Raw genomic sequence first — 23579 nt, 5'->3', positions numbered from 1 at the left:
CCTGGCACATGTGCTGTGCTGCATAAAGGGCTGGGACAAAGTTTTGGAATATGGCCAGGAGCCAGTGCAGTCTTATGGGGCCTTAGTGCTGGGAATCCTGTAGCAGCATGGCCAATGGTCAGGTTCCCCGGAAAAGGGCACAAACCCCCTGGGGCTGCAGACACTCCCACTCCTAGCACAATAGCCATGGGCAACAAGAGCTGCCATATGTAGCCAGGGACCAGACGCTCAGGGCGCCACTGTATAATGCCCAGCAGAACTAGGGCCAGCCCCAGTGCTTAGTGGTTCTTGGGGCTCAATGGTCCACTCCTCCCCTCCCGGGCCACCACAGCAGCCAGGGATACCGAACCCCAGTTGACCCTCCCCGCTCCAGGCCTGGCTGTGCACAAACAGGATGCCCAGGGGGCAGTGGCTGCAGACGGGTGACAGGAATTTTTATTTTAAAGGGTGAGAGGGTGGGGGGGGAAATAATAATGTGCAAAAAAAATGCCACTTAAAACAACGCCACATGCGCCAGTGTGAGCCCCCGTCACGGCCCTGCCGGGGGAGGGCTGCCTACAACTCTTCAGCTCCAGGCTGGCTGGCATGGGCGCCCATACCAGCCCCCAGTGCTCCCTCGCCCCGCGAGGGGCTCTTCCCTGCTTCCCTCACCACTCAGACCTGCTCTCCAGCCACCGCTGAGCCCATGTGGCTTTCATTGGGTGACATCCGCTCCTCCTCCCCACCGCAACTGTAATGGTCACACCACCTCAGGGCTGACTGTGCAGGGAGGACCAGTTGTACCATGTGCTCTGTTACCTGCTGGGGCCTGGCCCCAAGTTATTCTGGAGGGTTCCTTGTGGGCCCGCACAGCCGTCCCTGGGCCGGGGAGGCGAAACATACATGTGAGACACAGATACAGGGGCAGAGGGCAGCTCCCCACAAGGATACTGCATCTGTTGCGGCCAGGACACTGTGCCGCCTGCTAGGCTCACAGCTGCCTGCCACCCACTAGAGTTTAAATATCATGATTAAAGCTTTTTTTTGTGTCTTGATATCTAATAAATTATTAGTGTTTGTGATTCTGGACAGAGGACAGAGGGAAGGGTCCCTTCCCTGAGTCCCCACAGGAGACTGGAGATGCCCTCCCCCTGCCCCACCCCCAACACTTGCCCCCACCAAGCATCCAGGCTTTTGCTGCCCCTGTGTCTTCTTGCCCCAAGGGACAGAAGACAGCGGGGGTCAGAGTCCTCTTCCTTCCCCACCCTATTCCCGGGGTCTCATGGTCTTGATAAGTGTTAAAGATGGTAACTAGTAAGAGCAGGTCCCCTCTCATCCAGCAGCGAACAAGAGGGACTGGGATAGGGTGGGGGAGGCAGGGCATGGAATGGAGAGTCTGAAGTATGGGTCGCTTCCCCCTCTGAGCGAGCATTCGTGCAGTGGCCCAGGTGGGCAGGTAGAGGGGGAAGAGGCTGGCATCCTCCTTGCGATGCTCCTCACTCCATTCAGTTCACTATCTCCCTCTCTGTGCGCAGCAGCTTCCTCGGCTCCTGGTCCTTTCCTGCCCCTCCCACCCTCCGCGGTCCTATTGGTGGATCTCATTCTCTATCAGGCTGTCCTCGCACGACTGGAAATCCGTGTCGTTCATGCCGTCAGGGTTGATGAGTTCCTCATCCTGGGACCCCTGTTCCTCGCACTCCGCCACGTCGCTCTTGGGCGAGGGGTCCTGCAGCACCTGGGCAATGTACTTCTGCTGCAGAGGGAAGGGAGAGAAAGGGAGTGGAGAGGAGAATGCACATGGCCCAGTTAGCTTTGCATACTGCTGTAGGAAACTCACAGCAGCAAAGCATGATCAGTAGGCACCATGCAGGCATGCAATGGGCCGCTGAGGCTGGAGAGAAACTCAGACTGCACGGAACATGTGAGATGGGAGGAAGGAGGGGGAGATGAGTGGCTAGACAGTGGCTGAGCAGGCAGAGGGGGGAGGTTTCCAGCCTGGTTCAAGTTCATAGCAGAACCTAGAAATATCAGGGATCAGTAGAGCCTTCCTGAGGACCCAGGGGCGGGGGAGCTTGGAACTTGCCAAACTCCGGGGCTCTGCAGGACTGAAAGATGAGATTTGTTTCAGAGGGTAGGTGCCCCCAGTACTTCTTGAAATCTGAGCTCTTCTAAGGTGGCTCAGACAGGGTGCCCAAATCCCCCTACTCCCCTTGTACTCCAGGGCAAGCCAGGGGTCCAAGAACAGAGCTGCAGCTGCAGGAAAAGCATCCAGCCCTTTTCTAGTTCCCCCACTATTTACCCATGGAATAAAATCTGGATGCGGCAGACATGGAGCCAAACTCAAAATCCACTCCTGGCCCCACATCTCCCTATGTGTCACTCAGATTAGAGACTGCCCCTCTTCTCCCCAGCACAGAAGTCCTCAGTTGTGGGGAGTGCCCACTGGGCACAGGAGTGGAGCAGCTGGCTTCTTTACTATCCACTTGGTACAGCAAGTGGGAGAGAGGGAGATGTGCTGGAGTGTGCTGCTGCTCAGCTGTGCCTGGTTGGGAGATGGTCTCCTGGAATCCATGGCCAACAAGCTTCAGTCAGAGCAGCCCCCAGGAGGCTCTAACATATAAGGAGGATGAGGCAGTCAGGGGATTACAAACTAGCATCCCCTCTCCACAGATGACACCCATAGCAGACAATCTGATCCTAAAGGAAGCCAGCTGTAGCATGGCTAGCGAGCTCAGGAGAGACTTAAAGACAAGAAGGCAGATGTAGGGGGTTCAGTTCCAAGAGAGCTTTGGGGGGGGGGGGGGGGGGGGGGGGGGGATGGGACGGGACACAGGGGCAAGAAAGGGGAGAGCCTCAAAGCTGCAGATGAACAGAAGTGTCCCCCCCGTGGCTTCCACAGGGGACTTCCATGGAATCCATCTGTGTTGGCATGTGACACTGCCAGCCCCAAATGTGCTGATGGGTGAGAGCCAGGAAGCAAAACAGAAAGGAAAAACTGACCAGGTCCAGTTTCATTGTCCCAGCTGAGAGAGAGGCAGGAAGTGAACAGACAGCATCAGGGGGGCAGAGGGGAGGGGGCGTTTGCCATTCATCGCCTCGCCTGGGGCAAAGCACGTGGGGAAGGTCATTCTCCTCTGAGCCTGGCTTGCATCTCTTGCACGTTGCCTGGGAAAGGCCAGGCAGGGGGCACTTGGGCAGGGGTAGAGGACGTGTGCAGGCCCCTTCCCCCTCCCCAGACCCGGCCAAGGAGGAAGGTTGAGTGCTTGAAGACTCACAGCAGATTTGGGAGCTGGTGGGTTGGCGGCTGGTCGCCCGTTCTCTCCCCCATCCATGGTGTCTGCCTCCGTGTGGTCAATCTGGGGAGTCAAGATAGTGACATGGAGACCGGGCTGTCCCACTAGCCCTGCTGCCTGCTGGCCATAGGGTCTGGTTCCTGCAATTGGGTTTGTCCTGGGACATTTACCTGAGTAGGGAACTGGGACAGAGGAGCACTGCTTGGCAACAGGGACTGAGAGCCCAGCTCTTGCAAGTCCTTTCTCTAGGGTTGTGCAGCCAGAGGCTCTGCAGAGGGAAGAGGCCCCTGCTCTGTCTGAGATGTCATTGCAGGCTCAGGTCCTCATTTACTCTTACCCCCACCATGACAACAATGACAGTGACTGAGGGATTAGGGGGGAACCCTATTCCAGCTGCACCCACCTACACATGGGAGAGTGGAGCAGGAGAAGAAAAACAAGAAAGGCTGTAGCTGAAGGTAAGGGCCCAGGAAGGAGCTCCCCAACATGTAGCTTGACATAACCCTTCATTACCCACTCCATCCTCATCCCAAGCCACTCCTTCCTCCTTCCATGCTGTCTGCTCCCTCTGCCCAGCTTCTCAGCACCTTACCTTGTAGTTGTGAGCGCTGAGGTATTTGAAATGCCCGAAGCAGACATGACACAGGCAGATCACGATGGTGATCACGAGAACCACAAAGGTGAACATGGACGTGGGGGCCAGGAACCCTGAGGGAAGCAGAGGATCACACAGTCAGGGCTTCACACAGCCAGCATGCAGCCCAGCAGGCCCCCTCCAGCCTCTAGGGGAGGCCGTGGCTCTGAGCTCAGCTCACTGCATGTCTGCATGTGCTGGGTGTCGATGAGTCCCTGAACTCACTGGCTCAGTCAGGCTGAGGATGGGACAATAGTGATTCAGTAGTTCATTCCCATGCTGGGCCCTGCCCCAAACCCTGTGCCTACCTGTGCGCATGGTGGAGAAGAAGAGGAGCCAGAAGAGACAGAGGATGGGTGCAGCCACCACCTGGTTCACAGCCCCTGAGTGGATCTTCTTGTCCAGCTTGGCTGGCAGGTAAGCATAGTACAGGTTGTACCTGTCAACCAGGTGCTTGAGAAGCATGTACATCAGCCCTGATGGAGAAAGACAGAGGGGGAGGAGAGTGTCAAAGAAGGGACAGGCAGGCTCCAGGCTTGGCAATAGTAGTGGGGGTGATGAGAGATTAGGGCACTTGCTCAGAGGGGTGGAAGGTAACACCCAAGACAGGATCTTTTTCAACCAGTTGGCTATGGGACCACTGTGCAGCCAAGACACTGCTTTCCATCCTTATATGGCAGATGCTTGTGATGGGGCCTGTAACATGACCCACCAAGGCAGCCCAGGGACTCCAGTATCAGCTGAACGGGATGACAAGGCAGGTGACACACTGCATGTATACATGCTGACTAACCATTGAGCAGGGATGGCTCCCAGGGTAACAAAGGGAAAGCACTGCCTGTTGGTAAAAGCCTCTTGAGCCAAGAGACTGAGGAGAAGCTAGCTTTTATCATCCTTTGTCAGAGCAGAAGTCCCTTTCTGCTTCAGCCAGGAGAAAGCCCAGCTTGTGGCCAGCCTGGCTGACGGTCTCACTGTGGCCACTGGTGGGGAGCGCCTCCTGGTGGGGAGCTCAGGGATCAGATCTCTTCCTCAGCTTGTGCAATACAGGAGACAGCACCAGTGCTTGGGTAGAGCCTCTTGCTAGTAACTTGCCTGTCCATCAGTTGCACTCACTGTGAGCTTTCCTGCTGTCTTGCATGCCCACAATGCAGCATCAGGATCAAGTGAAACTGACCCTTGATAGTAACTTCAGGCTAAATGTCTCCCATCTCCCTTACTTCCTTTACAGATGGGGCTGCCCTGCTTTGAACAATGGGAAAAGCCTCCTCCCCTGCCTCTGGGCTGGCAGCCCTCCTCCAAAGGGTCTGGGCACCACACAGTGTCACTTACCAAAGGGGACGATGATGGGGCAGGTGATGCTGTAGGTCATGACCACAGTGAAGACACACATCATCCAGGCGTAGGCAGCACCAAATTGGAACTCGTAGGCCTGGTGCTGTGAGAGAAAGCAGAAGCCGTCAGTCATAGCGTGCTGCACTGAGCCATGTCCAGGAGGCAGGGTCATGCATGTATGTGTGTACACTAACATGTGCGTGCTGACCAGCACCCTAAGGAAGGGGAGTGTGCACGTTAGGGAACATGCGTTTACACTACCCTGAAGTTGCCTGTTCAAGTTCAGACAGATGGGCAAGTCTGTCAGCTGATGCCCTACAACACTGACTACACTCATCCTAGGAAAAGCTGTGGGCATCAGTTGCCTTCCCTGACACAGTGCATGGCAGCAGGCTGCCTCCCTAAGCACCAGCATGCACCTGGGTGAGCCTGTAGAATGAATGTGCTTCCTTGCATGTATTTAGATGTGAGGGTACAAGCCGGCATGCGTTGGTGCTGACAGGAATACATATGGGTCACTGAGCACCTGCCTGATGCAAGTGCAAGGTGCTCAGGGCAGATTCCTGAGCACCCAGGGTCTGAAGTGGGCATTCTTGTCCTGGGCTCCACCACATACCCGCTTGACGTTTCTCCGCTCAGCTGCTGAGCGGGCCAGGCACAGGCGGATCATGTACATGAGCAGACCGGGGATACGCAGCAGGTCCATGGCATTCCCGATGAAGGCAGAGGCGATGACATAGTTCACAAAGAAGGCCCCATTATCTGGCAGGAACACACACCTGTGGGGGGAAGGGAGCAGGGAGAGTGGGAACAGTGAGAGCTGATCATTTTGAACTTGAGCAAGGAGGGGCACCAGCACTGTAGGCTTGGCTGGAAGTTGGAGGAGAAGGGAAGGCTGGGCTGAGTCAGGCAGGACAGAGAGGAAACTGGCTGGGGCAGGCCCTGCTGTCCCACTGCAGAGAGGTTGCTCTGCCTCTGGTTGTTCTGCTTTGAAGGAAGCTGGTCTGGTGGTTTGCACCAGGGCAGAATTGATTTAAATCAAATAGATTTTAAATCGTGATTTAAATCACTTCCAGAAGGCCTCAATTTAATCACTATTTTCTACAAAAAGTGCATCCTTGTTGTTTGATATCCTCTATTCATTGAACTTCTTGAAACTTTGCACTTTTAGAGAGAGGTAAAGGTTTGACTGTGTACAGACTTGCAGAGAGACAACAGTGCTGATGGGTAGGGAATCAGGTCTCTTATCTCTGATAAATGCTGATAATAAGGATGTTATTTCTGGAGACACAAATCCAGTTTCAGAACTGAAACTAAGCATCACAGAGATGGTTAATGGGATCTTCTAGACTGAGCACTGAGACCCATTGGGTACACTGGTTTTATTTAAAGTTTACTAATCTACAGAGGAGCCTCTGGGAGCCCCATAAGATTGGGCCCCTAATATAGTCCATGGACTGTTGTGACCTATTTATAAAAGTTTTCTAAAAAGTGTACATGAATATATTGTCTCAAATAGTATATAATTAGACGTTATAATCCCTATTTCATGGTGATATCTTTGAGTTCTAACACATCTTAAATTAAAACTGTATTTATGTAGGTTTATTTTTTATAAAAAGCATCTTAAAAATCAAAACAATACAATGAAATAAAAAAATCTGATTTAAATAAAAAAAGTTGGGTTTTTGGATTTTTTTTTTAATCATTTATTTTTATCCACCTTGGTTTCCACACAGTCACAAACAAGCCAGCCTCACTCAGTTTCCTACCAGGAAGAAACCTGGATAGAAAGGGCCAGTCTGTCACTGCTAGAACAGGGTTGCCAATGGTCTGTAAATTTATGGACACCCTGTAAATCACAAGACTAAAAATGCCTCTTCATAAAATCTGTTAAAAAAAAAAAAATCTGCTGTGTAAAAAACAAAGCCAGTAGAGCTGATTGAAGCTCTGTGATGGTAAAGAAGCTGAAGGCAGTGCTGAAGCACAGACAGAGCACAGCAGCACCACTTCATATCTGCATAGGACAGCAGCACCCTGAAGGGAACACTTATAAAAGTTTTATGGCTCTTGGGACTCTCTCTCTTTCCTCAACCTCCAGACATGTGCTGCTGCTCATGCATCCTATTGGTCTGTAATACTGCTCGGTGGCAGGAAGGTAGACAGCTCTTCTTTGGGAGTCTGTGCTAGAATGGGGGCATGGGGTTGGCAGCATGGTGTAGTCAAGGGGTATCAGGATATGGGGAGTGAGTATCCTCCTGGGGAGGAGGCAGAAGGGTGTAAAACCACTGTTGCAGTCAAGTAAGGTTGTCAGACCAAGATTTTTTTTTTTAACTGATAATTTGTAAACTTTTTAATGACAGCCAAACTTCTTTTTACTATGGTTGGTGCTGAACCCTGAATTTGAGCCCAGTCATTGTCCAGGGGACTAGCAGGGGGGTTATGCTGATATTATGAAAATATATGTCAGTAAAGAAGTTTGGTCATCAGTAAAAAAAATTGTCTGCCATTGGCAACCCTGTTCTAGAAACACTGTAGGCTCTGGAAGGCCTTGTAGATACGTACAGCCCTTCTCCCAGCAGGAGGCACTATAGAGAATGAGGGAGAGGCACCTGTCAGGAAGCTCCCAGTTATTCTAGTCCCTGCCTCCCCCAGCAGGTGGTGCTGTAAGGAACAGGGCAGGGGCAATGCCTGGGGGCCAGCTCACAGCAAGGCACAATTACAAGGATGGGGGGCCCCCTTCAGGACATCACTTACTCAAACCGCACAGCAGCATCTGCCAGGAATTTTTTGTCAAACAGCCAGCGGAAAAACAGATCCAAACTAGGGAGAAAAATCACAAAACAGAGAGCGCAACATGAGCACATAACTGTTGGGAGAGACAGGAGCAGAGTGGCCACAGTTCCTCATGGGACTTGCTAGCATGAAGTCAAGACACAGGTCCCTGTCTGAGGAAGTGGGTTCGTGCATATTCCCTGGGGGTTCTGCTGCCTCCTTCCCTTTTCCAGCCAGCAGCCTGGTCATTATGGAAGAGGAGACTGTGTTGGAAAGAGGCCTCTAACTGTTTTGGGCTATCCATCTTGCTCCTTCACCCTCTGCAGGGAGCTGATAGCCCTATCTGCTGCTGTTCCCTCCTGACCCAAGTGGCCCTCTTTTTATTTTTTATTTTTTTTAAAGAAAACAGCAATAAAACAGGAATTGGTTTCCACTCAATCGATCTAATACACAATGTGATGAAAGCCCTGGCTATTATTGTGTATCAATGCCCCATTATGTGTGCAGGCAACTGAAGGTGAGGTGAGGATGCAGCAATGTCACTAGTTGGAGGATGTGCATCGAAGCTGGAAGAGCAGAACTAGGGGGTACAGTGGGTAATCCCATAGCTCTTTTAGGGGAGGAATATGTACAAATGCACACATGTACCCCCCCAAAAGAGAAAATAATACTGAGCTTGCCCTGAAAAAGAGCTGGGGGAATTTTTTGCTGCCTGTTGTGTCCCTTAATACAGCCCTGATTCTCCTGCTCTGAGACACGTCAGTAGCTTGCGTTTCCTGTGAATCTGAGAGCTGCTCAGTCCTAAACAAGGCTTTAAAGTTATTTCAGGTGCTGTCTATTTCCATGCACCCCCCAACCCACTCCAATCACATTTTCTTGTTTTTGAAACCTTTTTTCATCCTCTGCTGCAGGGTGAAAGGTTCATATAAAGGGCCTGGATACATAGCATGTCAACAGTGGTGTGACCTGCCTTTATTCTGGTGCAAATAAACAGGTAACACATGACAAACAGCTTTAGGCTAGTGGCACTTACTAGAATCTGGCATAGTTTATCTTAGGGGGAAAAACAGTGATAAAAATATAGTGGTGAACATGATGTGATATCTGCAAGGGTGTTTGCTCAATGGAAGCAATATTTTTCCCTCCTACTTTCCTAGTGGCAAGGTTGAGGACAGAGTTTGCCCCTTAACTTCACTTCTAACAATGTCAGGTAAAAATTTCTCAGAGAAGCACTATATATACACACACATACTTAACTGATAGGGCCATTTTAAAGAAAGGCCCTCTTTTAGATCACACAGAGACTCAGAAACAGAGTCAGGTATTTTTAGATCCTGCTGGAGAACATTTTTGTTGAACTGACACGTTTGGATAAAGGACATTTTTTGTGGCCATCAAAGGGCCTGCCTATGCTCAGGAGCAGCCTGACTCAGCTCTCAGCTTGGCATGTCCTTGTCTCCATTCAGAGGTCAGCAGAGATGCTGACTGTCAACTTGTGGTTCCTCCCCAAATAGAGATGGAGGCAAATGCAGTAAGAACAGCGTTGTGATTTTCCTTCCCTCTTCACAGCCCTTTGTAATTACACTTAGTCCCTCTTTGTGGCAGCATGGTCTGTTTTTGGACTTTCTGATATTGACGGCCTATGTTAAGGACAGGCAGCTGGCAGGAAACATTTAGCAGAGGCCTTACAAGAATTTCCAGGTGGTATTCACATGAGGCCCCAGGGCTTGGGTTCAGGTGAAAAAGCACCTTGGAAATGTTTTTTCCACAGCAACCTCTGATGAGGCCAATTAACACCCTGTCTATACCTGGCTACAAGGAATTCACCTATATGGGGCACAGTCCAAATTAAGAATGAATTTATTTATGAGGGGGTAATTAGGCAACATTTAAGCACTGTCTGAACAGAGCGTGAGTACCTACCTACCACAGTGCCAGAAACAGAGCTAACATAGCAAGCCACAAGACTCTCTGGCACCAGCTATCACTCCAAACTCAGGGGGAACAATTTCTGTAGGGAAGGCAAGAGTCTGGTAAGAGCCAGAAGGGCTGTGCCCCACAGTGATACAGGACGTGGGTTTGTATGAGGGCACTGTTTGCCCAGCATTCCAGAGGGCTCTGGGTTCCTGGACTTGCCCTTCTTTCCCTCCTCCCTTACCTGCTCAGGCCCAGGGAAGGCAGTAGCAAGACCATGAAGATGAGGAAGGTGTAGCACTTGTGCATGGTAGTCCTGTTCTCTCCAGACCTGAGAGCAGAGATAAGGCAGTTAGCAAGGACCTGGGAAGACAATCACATGCAACTTAGGTACTTATAATGCATCTTTCAGGCCCCTTCAGTATCTGTCTGTTGTACTACATGGCTTGCCCTATCCTGCCTGAATATTCTTTCCCCTTTCAATATATTTATTGTCACAACACCCCTGTGAGGCAGTCTACTACTATTCTTGCCATTATCATCACTCCTGCGTTACCAGACATGTGGGGCACAGACAGCCTAAGAGACTTGCCCAGGGTCAAATCAGCAGTCCATTGCAGAGCACAAAGCTGGACCCAGGTGAGGGGTGGGAAATAGCCATTGGCTTGTTGATTTTTTTTGGTTATACATGTGCCTCAGTTTATTTGTGATACCAAAGGAGGCTGTGCTGAGGGAGTCCTCAGGAAATGAAAGGATGGCAAAGAGAAGGTACAGAGTAGAGGCTGCCCTAGCTTCACTGGAGAAATAAAATAGGATACTCCTGCCCTGGCTCCAACTAGACTAGCAAAGTTTACTCTTCTCAGGCTAAACTCCTCATGCCCAGGGGACCAGTGTCAATGGTCTTTGAGGGGCCTTCCAGTCCTATGCTCCTGAACAAGGGAGATGCACCAGCTTCTAGGTTGCTCTAAAGCAGATGGAGGTGGGACATGGGCTATCAGCACCTACTGGGAGATGGAGAAAGAGATGTGGAAAGAGACACATGGAGGATGGAGAGAGTGCAGCAAGTGGTCTGTCTCTCCCATCCCAGAGGTGAATGAAACCTGCCAATGCTTACAAAGAAAGAAAAAGGGGAGAGAAGGAAAAAAAAAAAGTGCGGGATTCTTTAAAATTGTTCTCCTCCCTCCCCTGTTTTGCTCCAGGTGCTATGTGCCTTCTGGGCATGAATGAATAAATAAATCATGTTTTGTTTGGAATAAGCTGTTTCAGAGTCATGAACCAGCTGCTGGCACAGGCTCCCAGAGGCAAAAATCTCCAAGTGCCAAGCACAATTGGGCCTGGTGAGGTGACAAGGCTGCAAAAGGGAAGGGCTGACACCTAGGAGCTGCACCTGGGAGAGGTCAGACTGGAGGGTTCTGCCTGCAGAGAGAGGGGCAGGAAGGCAGGTCTGTCATCTGATAGGTACTCTAGAGGTGGGGGGCAGGTAAAGGAGGGAGGGGTTGGGAGCTGCTGGAGCTTGACCAGTTTACAGAACAGAGTACGTCACACGTCGCCTGCAACAGCAGGGGATTAGACTCGATGACTCAGTCAGTCCCTTCCAGCCCTGTGCTCTTAGAAGTCAACAAGAACATGGTAATAACAATGCTCAGCATGGCAGCGATACCCCAGGCCTAGGCTCCAGAAAGGAGCTTGCTAGGATAGCTACTGCAGCAAAGTTCTCCTAGTACCAATGCAGCTTGTGCTGACAAGAACCATCCTTCTGTCAGGGGGACCTCTCTCACTTGGGTGAGTGACATCAGCTGAGCTACTTTCCTGCTCTAGTGCTATAGAAACATCACCCAAATCTACACTTCTAACTCCCAGCACTATCCTGGCTATTCTCCTGAGCAGAGTTGGCCTAATTCACTCTTGCCCATCTCTGGTGGGGGGAGGGGAGAGAGGCCAGACTCACACTCCCCTTTTGGACATGTGGGGAAGCTGAGGCTCTAGAAAGGGATGAACCCTGCCCATGTCACACCATAAGCCAAGAGGCAGAGCTGAGACCATAGCTCTGGAGGTCCTGGCTCCTAGTCCTGTGCTCACATCATGAAGCCACACTTCTTGTGGGTCATCAGCAAATCTCAGCTCTGATGGGATGAGCTGTATGGCCTAAGGGGGATCAGCCAGGCAGCTGCCCAAGCTTATGGGAGAAGCAGGTGAGAAAAATAGAAAGGAGACCAGGGCGAGGCACAGCTAATTCCCAAGGGCAGAAATACAGAAGAGCAACCATCACGCAAGTATGCACACCATCCCAGTCAGCCAGAACCCCTTGGCCTTTCCAGCCCTCCTTGTAGCACAATTTCTTCATCCAGCTGCTGATGGGTAGCTACCTCTGAAGCTGGGGGCAGGGAATGTCCAGCAGTTGTTTACCAGTTGTGTGTCTTTCTGTGCTGCAGGTCAGGAGGGGAAGTGCAATTGCAGGGGGAATGCAGGTGGCAGGACATCACTTCTGGGGCTGGGACTCTGGCTCTTGTGTAAAATGCTGGGCACAGCCAGAATCCAAGCTTAGGAATGCCTACTGACTCTCCTTACCTGGTCCAATGGGCTTCGAAGAAGGCAGAGTAATACACGATAGTTGGCAGCAGAGCAGAGAAGCACCACAGCAGAAGGGTGGGGAAGAACTGGGTGATGATGGGGTTCTGCAAAGAGAAAGGACCAGGTGCTTGTTCTGGTTGATGTGGATTCCAGGGCTGGGTACAGCAAAGGCAAGCCTGCTGCAATTCCAGTGGCAGAGGTGTGCCCAGGCTGAGCTCAAGAATGCCCCAGAAGGGCCCCAATCCATCAGGACCTGTATTCACAAGAGCACTGCCCCCAGCTTTGGAAACTGGAATGGGAACGGATGAGGCTCTGCCTTATCCCCTGTGAGGAAATTGGGACCTGAATAGCAGAGGGTAGCAATGGGCACCAGCCCAGGTCCTGCCCCAGGGGATACCTCCCCTCAGCTGGGATCTCATGCTTTATCTGTCCTGACATGGCAAGTTAGGATTTCCTCTCTGTTGCTGTGCACAAAACCCCAGTGCCACAGACAGGTTGCAGAGTCCTGTCAGACCTGAGGCTGAGTGGGTAAGGTCTCATTTATCCATGTTCTGACCAGACAGAGATTTCCCTCTCTCTGGCTGAGGCAGGACCCATCCATCCTGCCCCCTTGCATCTGCCCAGCACATGCAGCCTGCTCCAGCAACACAGTCCCTGCTGTACATCCACAGCCTCTGCATTGCCTTGACAGGAGGAATGAGTGACTGGCTTCTCTTGGCTCTCATGTCAACCAGAACAATGCTCACAGTCCAGTGATGTACACAACTCCTACAGCCACAACTTAGGAGCCCTTGAAAAACCCAGGGACAGGTTGGCTTAGCACAGCCAGGAATAGCCCAGTTACACCAGCAATGGGAGCTGGGGGCTTTGGGTGCTTTCATGACCTCCAAAGGGCCATCCATTCTGTGGCACAAGATGGGGCACAGAGAAGGGAAGGTTTCCTAGCATCCATGCTCCAACCCAGGCTTACATTCAGGTACTCAACAGGCTTGGTGACATTGAATTTGTCCATCGTAGTGATGATGATGGCAGGCGTAGTGAGGAAGAAGAGGAGGATGAAGAGCACCACATTGATAACCAGGCAGCGAATCCACCAGATGAAACCCCGGATGGAAAGGTGCTCCCTACAGGCAGAAGAGGGTACCAAACCCAGTGAGGAGCGCATCGCTGGAAGGGCAGAGGACCCAGGGCCCCATGCCAGGGATGTAGTTCTGTGCTGGGCAGAGCCGTGAGGAAAGCTGAGCTGGGCTAGGGGAGTTCAACTCCTCTGGTGCTTGAATTCCTTTAGAAGCACCTAGATCAGATCTTTTACCCAGCAGAGGAAGCCAGCTCTCCCTGAATAGCTTCCTTTTCCTCCCCTCCCCTCCTAAGACCCACATATGCCAAGGGCAGGCCTCAGCCAGGTGCACTGCATATGTCTACCCTCTACAAGGATTGTTGGTTCTTCTCCTCCCACCAGGGCCCACTGCCCTGGTAGGGGTCAGGCAGTGGTGGCAGCCCGCTTACCAGTAAATGTTCTGTGGGTCGGGGGCATAGCTAACGGTCCAGTTGGAGACGTGGAGGGACTCACTGCAGGAGGAGGCCCGAGGCTCCCCACGGCACATGCAGCCCTGGCACTTGCACACGTTGAAGTCTTTAAGGATTCTAGGAGACAAAACAACAGAGGGATGGGGGGGGAAGAGGGGGGGGTCAGGAAATGCTAGGACCTGAGGTCAGAGAGGCTGAGCCCAGAGGCATCAGGAAGGCCAACCTCAGCATTGGACCTCTGCTGATTTACAGGGCCTGGCAGGAGCTTTCTTACATTGGCAGGTACCCAATTCCTCTGGGCCTGGCAGGAGCTTTCTTACATTGGCAGGGACCCAATTCCCCCTCCCACCACCTCCTCCCAACCACACCTCTGTGAAACAGCCCTTTTCCACTCACATGGCTGTGATGGTCTCATTGTGGAAGGTGACAAAGGCCATCCCCAGAGGCTTCTCATTCACCTTTTCCTTCTCCCGCTTGTAATCATCCTTAAGCTTCTCCTCTAGCTTGGTGTAATACTCTATGGCCTCCACCTGGACACAAGTCAGAACACAGAGCCCCATTTACTGTGTAGCTGCTCCTTTGGGCCCCTGGCTGGGCACCTGCCTGGTGTTGCTCCTCCCCAGGCTGGAGAGGTGGTTGTCAGGGGCAGGAGTTCTGTGGGGTGCCACTAGGTCAGGGGGACCACCCTCATGATACATCAGCTCTGCTTGTTATTAGGGCTGAAAGAAGCTGAGTTAACAAAGCAAATGGGTCAGGGGGGTGGGTTGACACAGCCCTTCTTGTGCTGATACTGGCAGGAGCTGGCAGCATTGTCAGGCCAGTGCGCTTAAAATGGGGGTGATGTCCCAGCACCTGTAAACTGACTGTATGACTGCCTGTATACAGACCTCACCGACCCCCTTTGCTTACCTCTTCACAGCCCTTGATGACACAGCAGCACAGGTGGCCACAGGGCTTGGGGTTAATCATTGCTGGGGTGTTCTCCTTGCTCTGCAGGTTGGTGAAATAGATCTTCCCACGTTCAGCTTTCTTCCTGTAACAGAAGGTGGCAAGAGGAGAAGGGGCTCATAAAAACTCTCATGGCACCAGCTCTGCTCAGGGAGGGTGAGAGTTGGAGTGGAAAGCAATGAGAACAGCATACCAGCAAACTCATGCTTGGACATGCTACCCCAGACCTGGGCTCCCTACGTCCAGCTCTGCAGATGTCCCTCCCTTCTAACCTGCAGCCCCACTCCCATGTAACTTCTAGACTGCCCTTGAGCAGGGACTATCATTCAAGTCAAGTGGTACCCAGCTCCATGGCTCTGTGGTGGAGACAGCGCCTAACTAAAGACTAATCCAAGACCATCCCACACATTTTACTAGTGATCTGTTCTGTCACAATGAGGTGGTGAGACAGCCTTTCAAAGGAGAGGTGGCAAGGGTCGGTCATTAGCTGATTTTAAGCTAGAACTCAACCATCTTGAGATTATACAAGGGGGTTGCCTGAAATAGCAGGTGATTGGACTTTATGATCCAGGAGGTCCGTTTTGGGCTGGCCTCACACCACTGAAGGGAAACCCCTTATGTTGCTGGACATCACCCTCTCAGCCCAGCAGCATTCCTTTAGCTCTGTGCAATGTTCCTGGAAGCCCTTGTCCCCTCACCCCAGTTTTTACCTCTCTGCATCCAAAAACATGAGCCTGGCCACATCATAACAAGGGCGCGCCTCCAGCACGGTACAGTTGGCATAAGCCTCCCTGCAAACAGAAGAAACCACTCAAGCTAATCAGAAGCGAGGCTGAGATATACAGCACCAACAAAGCTGTTGTAGTTGGAGGGAGTGCTGTCCTAAGGTCTGGGTGCTCCAGCTCATGGGCCAAGTCCCAACTGCCAGGGAATGTGGCTAACAAGCTCCTTTAGCCACGTGAAAGCTTCTGGGAGGGCCTGCTGAGGAAGCTGTCCGCTTGGGCACCAGAGGGAGGCCCCTCCAGTTGTTTGCACCGGAAGGAAGTGGGTATAGTTGGAAGACGGCTTCCGAGAAGGTGTGACATGGAATTCAGACAATTAAAAATAATAGTATGGGGGTATACAGGAGGGATTAATGACCTCTGTACCACTTCAGGGGGTTGGGTACCCCATATACATCTCCTCCCCTCCCATCCCATGATCCTGTTGTGCTTCAAGGCTCTGTGCAGGCAGGAAGTTGAGGCACTGAACAATGACAAGAGTGAAGACTTCTCAATATTTTACAACCCGCAATTCTTTTTTGAAGGAAAAACTGGTTTCTGAGTTTAGTGTAGCATCTGCTTTCCAAAAAAAATGGTATCTTTACTGAAAAACTGAACGCTGCGTGCCCCTGGAGGCTGGGGAGGGCACGGCAAGCTCCCGCAGGCAACGGCAGCACTGCTGGAGGCGGCAAGACCGGAGCTCCCACAGGCAGCCATAGTGCTGTCAGTGGCAGGGGGGGGGGGGCGGGGGCGGGAGCCCCCACCACTGGTTGGCAACCACCCGCAGACGCCACCAGCAGCGGTGGCAGTGGCCAATGTGGACTGCCTGCAGATGACGCCAGAGGTGTCGGCAGCAATGTGGGGGGAGGTAGGGAAGGTGGTGAGCAGTGACTGCCCACAGGGGGTGCACCGCCATGCTCAGGGGGTGCACATACACCCACAATCACCGCCTACATGTCACCAATGCCTGAAGACTTTGGACTCAGAAACACCACTGCAGCATGATCCTGGACTTGCATTTTGTGAGCAGCATACCCCCAATTTCCTCCCTGGACTTGATCCCTAAGTTGAACTTCACCTCCTATGATGCAGTCTGGCTACAAAATCCCATGATGTACCAGAGTGCTTCTGTCAAAGGGGAGACAGCAGGGCATCATGGGAGTTACAATTCAGCCTTTAAAGTAGAATGGGGAATGAGGCACCCGAGCTACAACCTCCCCCTACAAAAAGAAAAAAATAACTGTGATAATATTTCTAAATGCATGTTTTTTACTCTTTTAGGGCTGAATATTTTCAATGCTCAATGTTGTATATTTTCTCTTTTGCCCCAAAAGTTAACATTTTCCCCTCAAAAATTACTCCCCACTGAGGGCAGCTTTGGTTGAGATTCAGGGCAAGCATAGAAACTCACTCAAAATGCTTCTTGATCTTCTCTGGCTCAGCATATTTTGAGATGCCATTGACGAAGAGAGTTCGCTTCACCTGGAAGAGACAAGGGAGTGACAGGTGAGAACTGGACAAGGACTCCAGCAGGCAGGAGGCCAGGTTTCAGCCAAGAGACCAAGGGCAGGCCAAATTTAAGGTTGGGGGGGAGCAGGTGTTTATTAATGGCTATGATCATGCATCCAGTTCTACCAGGCTGCCTCCATTGTTAGCAAATGCCCGACAGTCACCGCAGTTGTGAGCCCTTCAACTAATTCTGTAACCAATGGAAAAGATGTTGAGTAAATAATTTAAGAAGGGGAATCAGACAGCTTAAGTAGGCAGTGAATAACCTAAGTGATTTAAGAAAGCTGGGGGCTACAACAGATTAGATTTCAAAGTGGGAAGCAGGCATTCTGTAAACAGTGCCGCCCCTACCATAAACGTGATAAAACCTGTGAATACTGGGGACACTACAAGACCAGAAAATAAACATCAGACCAGGAAAACATCCTGAAAGGGGCAAAGGACATGTTGTTGTCAAGACAGCCAAGGAGGAGACAGTGTGCAGATGACTGATAAAAGTGCAAGTAAAAATAAGAACTGTGGGACCTGTGCCCCGACCTGCCAAGAAGTGCAGACCCCAGAAAAACTTCTGAAAGCCAGGCTGAAGGCAAAAGTAATCAGAACTCTTGGGGAGGTGATATCTTGTGTTAGACCAACTAGACAGTTGCAGACACACTGTCCTTGGGACTACATAAGACTTATGCAAAGTTTTTGTTGCGTCTTAACTTAGGCAAAGTTTTCTGTTGTTTCTTTGTCTGATGCTTAAAATTGTAAATTGCTGTAATCAAATGCTCTCTGCAGAGAACAAACTAATCTTGTCCAAGCCATTTTCTAACACTAAAATTAGGTAACACCATCCCTTCAAACACCAAACTGCAGGCAACCTGATCAAGCCACTCTGGGCCAGAGCTTGTAAGACAGCTCCTGGGCTCACTGGTCATTGAGGAGAGTTGAGCTGTCCCCATTGCCCATGGTCAGGTAGCAAAATGGCTCCTTGGGAAGGGTGACCTGCCAGTTGGTGGTATTGCACAGATGACAACCTGACACATAGCCAAGCCATGTCCCATCCCCTGCACAGTGTAGACATGGGAACTACACTGAGGCTGTTTGCAAAGAACTGTGGTGATGGCATTATGCTTGGGAAGTGATGTAGATGAGATGACAAACAACAAGGGAGCCCAGAATCCATGCAGTAGAAGGACCTCCAAATGGGAAGAGGCAGAAGAGGAAAGCACCTCTCTACTCTTAGTGGGGTCTTGGGAGACCTGGGGCTGTTACATGTACACTGGGATGAGATGGGGTAAGACCCCTATATGGGCAGTACCTCCAATGTAAGTTGGAGGACTGCCTAGGCTGGCAGAGGAAGAGAGAGGCAGAGAGGCACAGGGAAGGGCAAGTGGAACTTACCAAGTCATCCTCCTTGTAGCGCATCTTGGAGGTGTGCCGGCGCATGCTGTACACTGTCAGCAGCAGGTACAGGAAGGCAAAGGTTGTGTGCAGCCACAGCAGGTGAGTCCTGATACCAGAGAGAAGCCACCCTCAGCAGAGACCCAGCAGCTGGCACAGGGCCCACCATTCCCTTCCTCTCACTCAGCAGATACCTCATGCCTTGCCAGTCACCCTGCCAGGCCAGGCTGACCAGCATAGTGTAGGGAGGACAATTCACATGCCTCAGAGCTTAGCTTGCTGCTCTGGGCTGAACTCAATAACATGGTATTCCCAGAGCCTGCACCCAGGCTTTTGCTCTGCAGGTAGAAACTGCTAGGGGTGGACTCTGCAGCCTGCCTGGGCTAACAACAGCAGCAGGACACACAGACAGTGGCACAGTGACCACCAGGGCCTTCGTGCACTGGGAGGCTGGATGACACCATGGGGTAGTGTCCCACTCTTCCCCACCCCAACCACTGGGGCTCTGCTTGACATATGCCAGGGGCCCAATCCACCCCCTCCAAAACATACCGGGAATTCAGGTTAGCAATAGTTGTTCTCCCAAAGCTGTAGGCATTGTTCTCTGGAGAGAAAGACGGACAGATAGACACACTCAATTAAACCCAACCGAGTTGTGGTGTGGGGTACCCAGAATGGTGGGGATGGGCCTGGGCAAGCCTGCTTTAGGTGTCACATAAGTAATGCCCCTAAGAAACAAGAAGTTTTTCCTCACAATACCCTTTAATTGATATAAAGGTGAAAGGTCAAAGCATCTGGGCACTCCGGACTTCTTGGCTGAGCCACTCTGGTCCCAAACACAATACAGTGGGGGCAAAGCTGCTTATGGGCATTGTGACACCTTCCCCAGACATGGCGAGACCCTGCCCCCCATCCCCAAGTTACAGCCACTTGCACTCAGAGACCATAGACCCTGATCCACCCTGATCCTCCCCACATGGTATGCTGGGGTTAGATCACTGAAAGGGGTACGGGTGCTGAACAAGACCAACTATTTATCTTCCTAAGTTGGGAACCAATCTACCAGGAGCCCCTCCTCCACTCCCCTACTCACCTAGCAAGTCCCCTGAGAAGTTCACAGGTAGCACAATGCCCACAGAAAGCACGCCCACAGCCACTAGCAGCCCTATGATGTGCCGCTGGAAGGAAAGGTAATGGACTGCATCGCCCCCACACTTATCCCGGATCTCATCGTCCCTGGCAAGGAAAGGCAGGCAATGAGGCACTGTTAACAAGGGAACAAGTCCTAGAGGAAAGCCCAACACTGTGGCTGTGGCACCTGAAGCACGAAGTGCACAAACCCCTGAAGCCTGAGCTAAAAGCATCCAAATGATCCCACATAACCAAAGTGCTTTGAGACCTCTGGATGGGAAGTACTGAGCTCACTGCCAGCTAGGGGTCCATGTGATCATATAGGAACATACCATATTTACTCAACTCTAAGATGACCCCAAATGTAAGATGACTCCTCAATAATTAGATTTTATACATGGAAAAATTAGTGTGTTATAATTTTCCAGGTACAGAATTTAATTATTGAAGAGCTACCTTAAATTCTTCCCTCCACCACTGCAGGGGGTAGGCAGCAGGATGACAGGTGGTGTGGGGTGGTCAAATGTCTTACCCCCTGCTTGTGCCTGCCCCCATCTCCCCCAAGACTCAAGCTATTCCCTTCCCCCTCTGCCTCTGCTCCACCTTCCCCTCTCCTCCCTCAGCCCCTGCCCCCCATTCCTGCCTCCTTGCCCTTGCTCTGTAATGACAGACTCCATCCCTGCTCTAGCCTGGGGCACATAGCACATGTGGGCTGTGCAGTGCTGCTCTGGGGCCGTGCTCAGTGCCCCATCCTGCAGCTTGAATGAAGCCTGGTGGCATGGAGCAAAAGTAAACATGGAGGGAGAGCGGCAGGCAGGGGAGAAGAGGCTGCATGAGGGATAGGGGAGATGGGGAGAAGCTACAGGAAGGAGATAGCAGGGATTGGGGTGGGGGCAGGCAGCAGCTCTGGCACTGACCCTAGGTAGGGGCTGGAGCTCAAGCCACAGCAGCAACCTGCCTCCCCCCATAAATGATTCTAAGATGAGGGGCTTTTTTTCCCCAAGTTAAATGGGGGGGAGGGAAATGGATCTCATCTTAGAATTGAGTAAATACAGTAAGATGGACAGGGAATTCCTGGGTCATCAAATCGAGCCCCCTGCTACTTTAGGCTCCCTGGCTTATTGATGGCAATGGACTGAGCAGGCTATGGCAGATCCCTTCCTTAAAGCAGGTGAGGTGGGGCAGGGCAGAGTGGATGGATTACAGCTAAGGCACTTGACAGGGCTGTGGGAGACCAGGGCTGGTTTCCTTTTCCTGCCTCTGACTTGCTGGGTGTCCTCAAGTCACTTAGCTATTTTGTCTCCAATCCTGCTCTGTAAGTTTAGGAAGTGACTCTTCCACAGTTTGTCCTTGTTGCTCAGACTGCATGCTGCTTGAGGCAGGGAATGTCTCTTGCCACATGCTTGTACAGTATTTAGTACAAAAGGCTTGGATTCCAGTCAGGGCTTCTCGGTGCAACTACAACACAAATGACTAACTTTCTAAAGGATGAAGTCTCCCCCACCTCTTCTGCTACTTAGGTCCAGGCAGGATCTCTGCTGTAAAACTAGTGCCTGGATCCAAGGCTGCACTTACTTTATCCTGAAGATGGCTGTCAGCCAGGAGCAGAATCCCTGCACAGAGAGACAACAGGAGCCTGTGTTACACTGTGGCATCTCAGCATACCCCTCTCTAAAGCCCTAGGAACAGGTCTACACTGTATCCCTGGCCTTGCCCACAGCTGCCGCTCACACACTACAAACCAAAGAAATATGCCAGGGAAGCCTCTCCAAGTCCAGTCTCTGCAGGCAGTCTTAAGACCTTGGTCTCCTGGGTACTTGTGGGGGACACTCCCAGAACCACTTTACCACCACATTCCCAGGTCTGGAGCATGGAGACAGGGGTGGGTGGGCTAGATATTCCCAGAAGTGCCCCTCCTCGGACAGGCCAGGGCTCCTGTGTAAATGCTACTCCTCTCTCCTCTCCAGCAAGCAGAAAGCTGTGTTTGCTCTCCCATCTCCCTGATTCCCACTGGCTTACTCTGCCAAAGTGGGAAGCTCAGGGAGGACACAGACCATACGTGCTCAGGGGGTACAGGACTGTGAATATGCCCATCTGGGGTAGGTCATGATTATCATGTGATGTTGCCTAAGCACAGCATTTGTCAGGGTCTGGTCTGTGACAATACCACCAACTGGCTGGTCACCCTTCCCAAGGAGCCATTTTGCTTTCTGATCATGGGTGATGGGGACAGCTCAACTCTCCTCAGTGACCAGTGAGCCCAGAAGCTCTCTCTCACAAGGTCAGGCCCAGAGTGGCCAGATGAGGAACAGTGCACAAGGAGCCAGAGGAAGCAGGAACTAAGCCAAAGCTTCCTCTAGGACAGAGCAGGTCTGGGGTGAGAGATGTCTTGTGGGAAGCCCGCCGGGATTTGCTGGATCCTGGACTCTGCCATCTAATTTAACTACAGCTGCTTGTTGGAGAAAAAGGACATAGCAAGGGACCATTCAATTGCCTTGTCACTTTTAAAAGAATTTATCAGCTGGCTGTGAGGTGGAAGAGCCAACACCATGCAACCAACCACCACCCATTTGGGACCAGTTTGAGAACCTCACTTCCTGCAACTGGTTGACAGGGTGTGGTGGGGTGATCTGGATGCTTGGGTTTTTTCCCTCAGAACCAGGAGTGGAGTATTTCCCAGTGGTTAGAGCACTGGACAACAAGTCAGGACTCATTTTCTCTATGGCTTTTGGGTAAAAGGCTTCTCTTCTCTGCACTTCCGTTTTCCTCTTGTGGAATGCGAAGGATGATGCTGCCTTGGTCCCAAGGCTCAGCTGGCACATGCAATGGACTATAAGCCACCTAGGCAGGAGGTGCTACACTGATTTTTGCTGCTACTCACATTGTCCCTCTGGTCGAAGTCCACGGAGCTGGAGACGGAAGTGAGGCGCTCATAGCGGTCGTGGTTGTCAGAGTGCAGAGCAGAGGCCACGCTGGAATTACAACAGAGGGGAAGAAAATCAATGAGTCAGTGGGAGAGAGCAGAGAAGACTGGCCAGGAAGCAGCAGCACCCAGAAGATCAGAGGTTAATTCAGGTCAGTTTGCCCCAGGCGAGATGGAGAGAGAAGAGCCTCAGAGAGCAGAGTGTCAAGCAGTTAGCAGAGTCCCTCCTTATACCACATGGACAAGATTGGCCTCCAGGGCCTGACCCACAGACAGACAGACAGAGAGCTCTACTGGCATTCACAGGAACAGACAAAGAGAGTATGTTTAAGCAGGTTCCCTTTCCTTCCTCTCCCTTTCTCCCCAGTAGTCCCTCACTCCCAGGTCTGGTCAGCAACAGCAGGACAGCTAAGCTGCAGCCCAGACCAAAGGCCAGAGAACATGAAGCGCCTGTGCATGTGTACTAGAGAGTGAGGACAAAGTTGCCCCCAGGTGAGGAGGGTCCTGGGGATGCTGCTAAGGAGGAGAGATTTGACCTACCAAATTTGGAGTGGGGATGGATATTGGATAAGAGGGGATATAGGAGAGGGCTCCATGGTAATGGGTGTCATGAGTAGGTTGCTTGTGACACAGCTGCAAGGAGCCACATGGGAAATCTAGGTGACAACTTTAAATTGGTTAATTAAACAAAAATCCTGTATAGCAGTGGTTTTCAATTTTTTTTGGCTGCATACCCTTTTACCTGCAAAATATTGCTACTCATATCCTACATACCTGACATGTTTCTACGTGTTCATTCCTTAAACAGAGTGCTGATGCCAACATCAATGCCATTACTCACTGTGCAATGAACAATCATAAACTCCATGATCATTATTAAGATTTAGGCATGTATC

The 23579-nt window shown here is 51.5% G+C and overlaps 1 protein-coding gene across 6 annotated transcripts in view; it reads right to left on the bottom strand.

The window, feature by feature from the left end:
- Window positions 1-421: 421 nt before the first annotated feature.
- Window positions 422-23579, bottom strand: part of TMEM63B (transmembrane protein 63B) — a 69946-nt gene continuing 46788 nt past the window's right edge. For 5 of the 6 annotated variants that reach the window (XM_025197796.1, XM_025197795.1, XM_006018564.3 and 2 more), the window contains 20 exons: window positions 22642-22732; window positions 21336-21373; window positions 19723-19865; window positions 19182-19233; window positions 18630-18738; window positions 17146-17216; window positions 15684-15764; window positions 14935-15058; window positions 14422-14555; window positions 14005-14142; window positions 13469-13622; window positions 12496-12602; window positions 10172-10258; window positions 7996-8061; window positions 5855-6017; window positions 5236-5341; window positions 4215-4382; window positions 3865-3980; window positions 3255-3335; window positions 422-1732 (listed from right to left, as the gene is read on the bottom strand). In XM_025197796.1, coding sequence (XP_025053581.1) covers window positions 1565-1732; window positions 3255-3335; window positions 3865-3980; window positions 4215-4382; window positions 5236-5341; window positions 5855-6017; window positions 7996-8061; window positions 10172-10258; window positions 12496-12602; window positions 13469-13622; window positions 14005-14142; window positions 14422-14555; window positions 14935-15058; window positions 15684-15764; window positions 17146-17216; window positions 18630-18738; window positions 19182-19233; window positions 19723-19865; window positions 21336-21373; window positions 22642-22732 — 2197 coding nt within the window. In that variant the 3' untranslated portion in view covers window positions 422-1564. The remainder of the gene's footprint in view (window positions 1733-3254; window positions 3336-3864; window positions 3981-4214; window positions 4383-5235; window positions 5342-5854; window positions 6018-7995; window positions 8062-10171; window positions 10259-12495; window positions 12603-13468; window positions 13623-14004; window positions 14143-14421; window positions 14556-14934; window positions 15059-15683; window positions 15765-17145; window positions 17217-18629; window positions 18739-19181; window positions 19234-19722; window positions 19866-21335; window positions 21374-22641; window positions 22733-23579) is intronic. The other variant, XM_006018565.3, reaches the window with a different exon arrangement.

Source organism: Alligator sinensis, unplaced genomic scaffold (genome assembly GCF_000455745.1).
Source record: "Alligator sinensis unplaced genomic scaffold, ASM45574v1 scaffold198_1, whole genome shotgun sequence".
NCBI classification, from domain to species: Eukaryota; Metazoa; Chordata; order Crocodylia; family Alligatoridae; genus Alligator; species Alligator sinensis.
The sequence above is the reverse complement of the archived record's forward strand: the minus strand, read 5'-3'. Positions and strand labels throughout refer to the sequence as shown.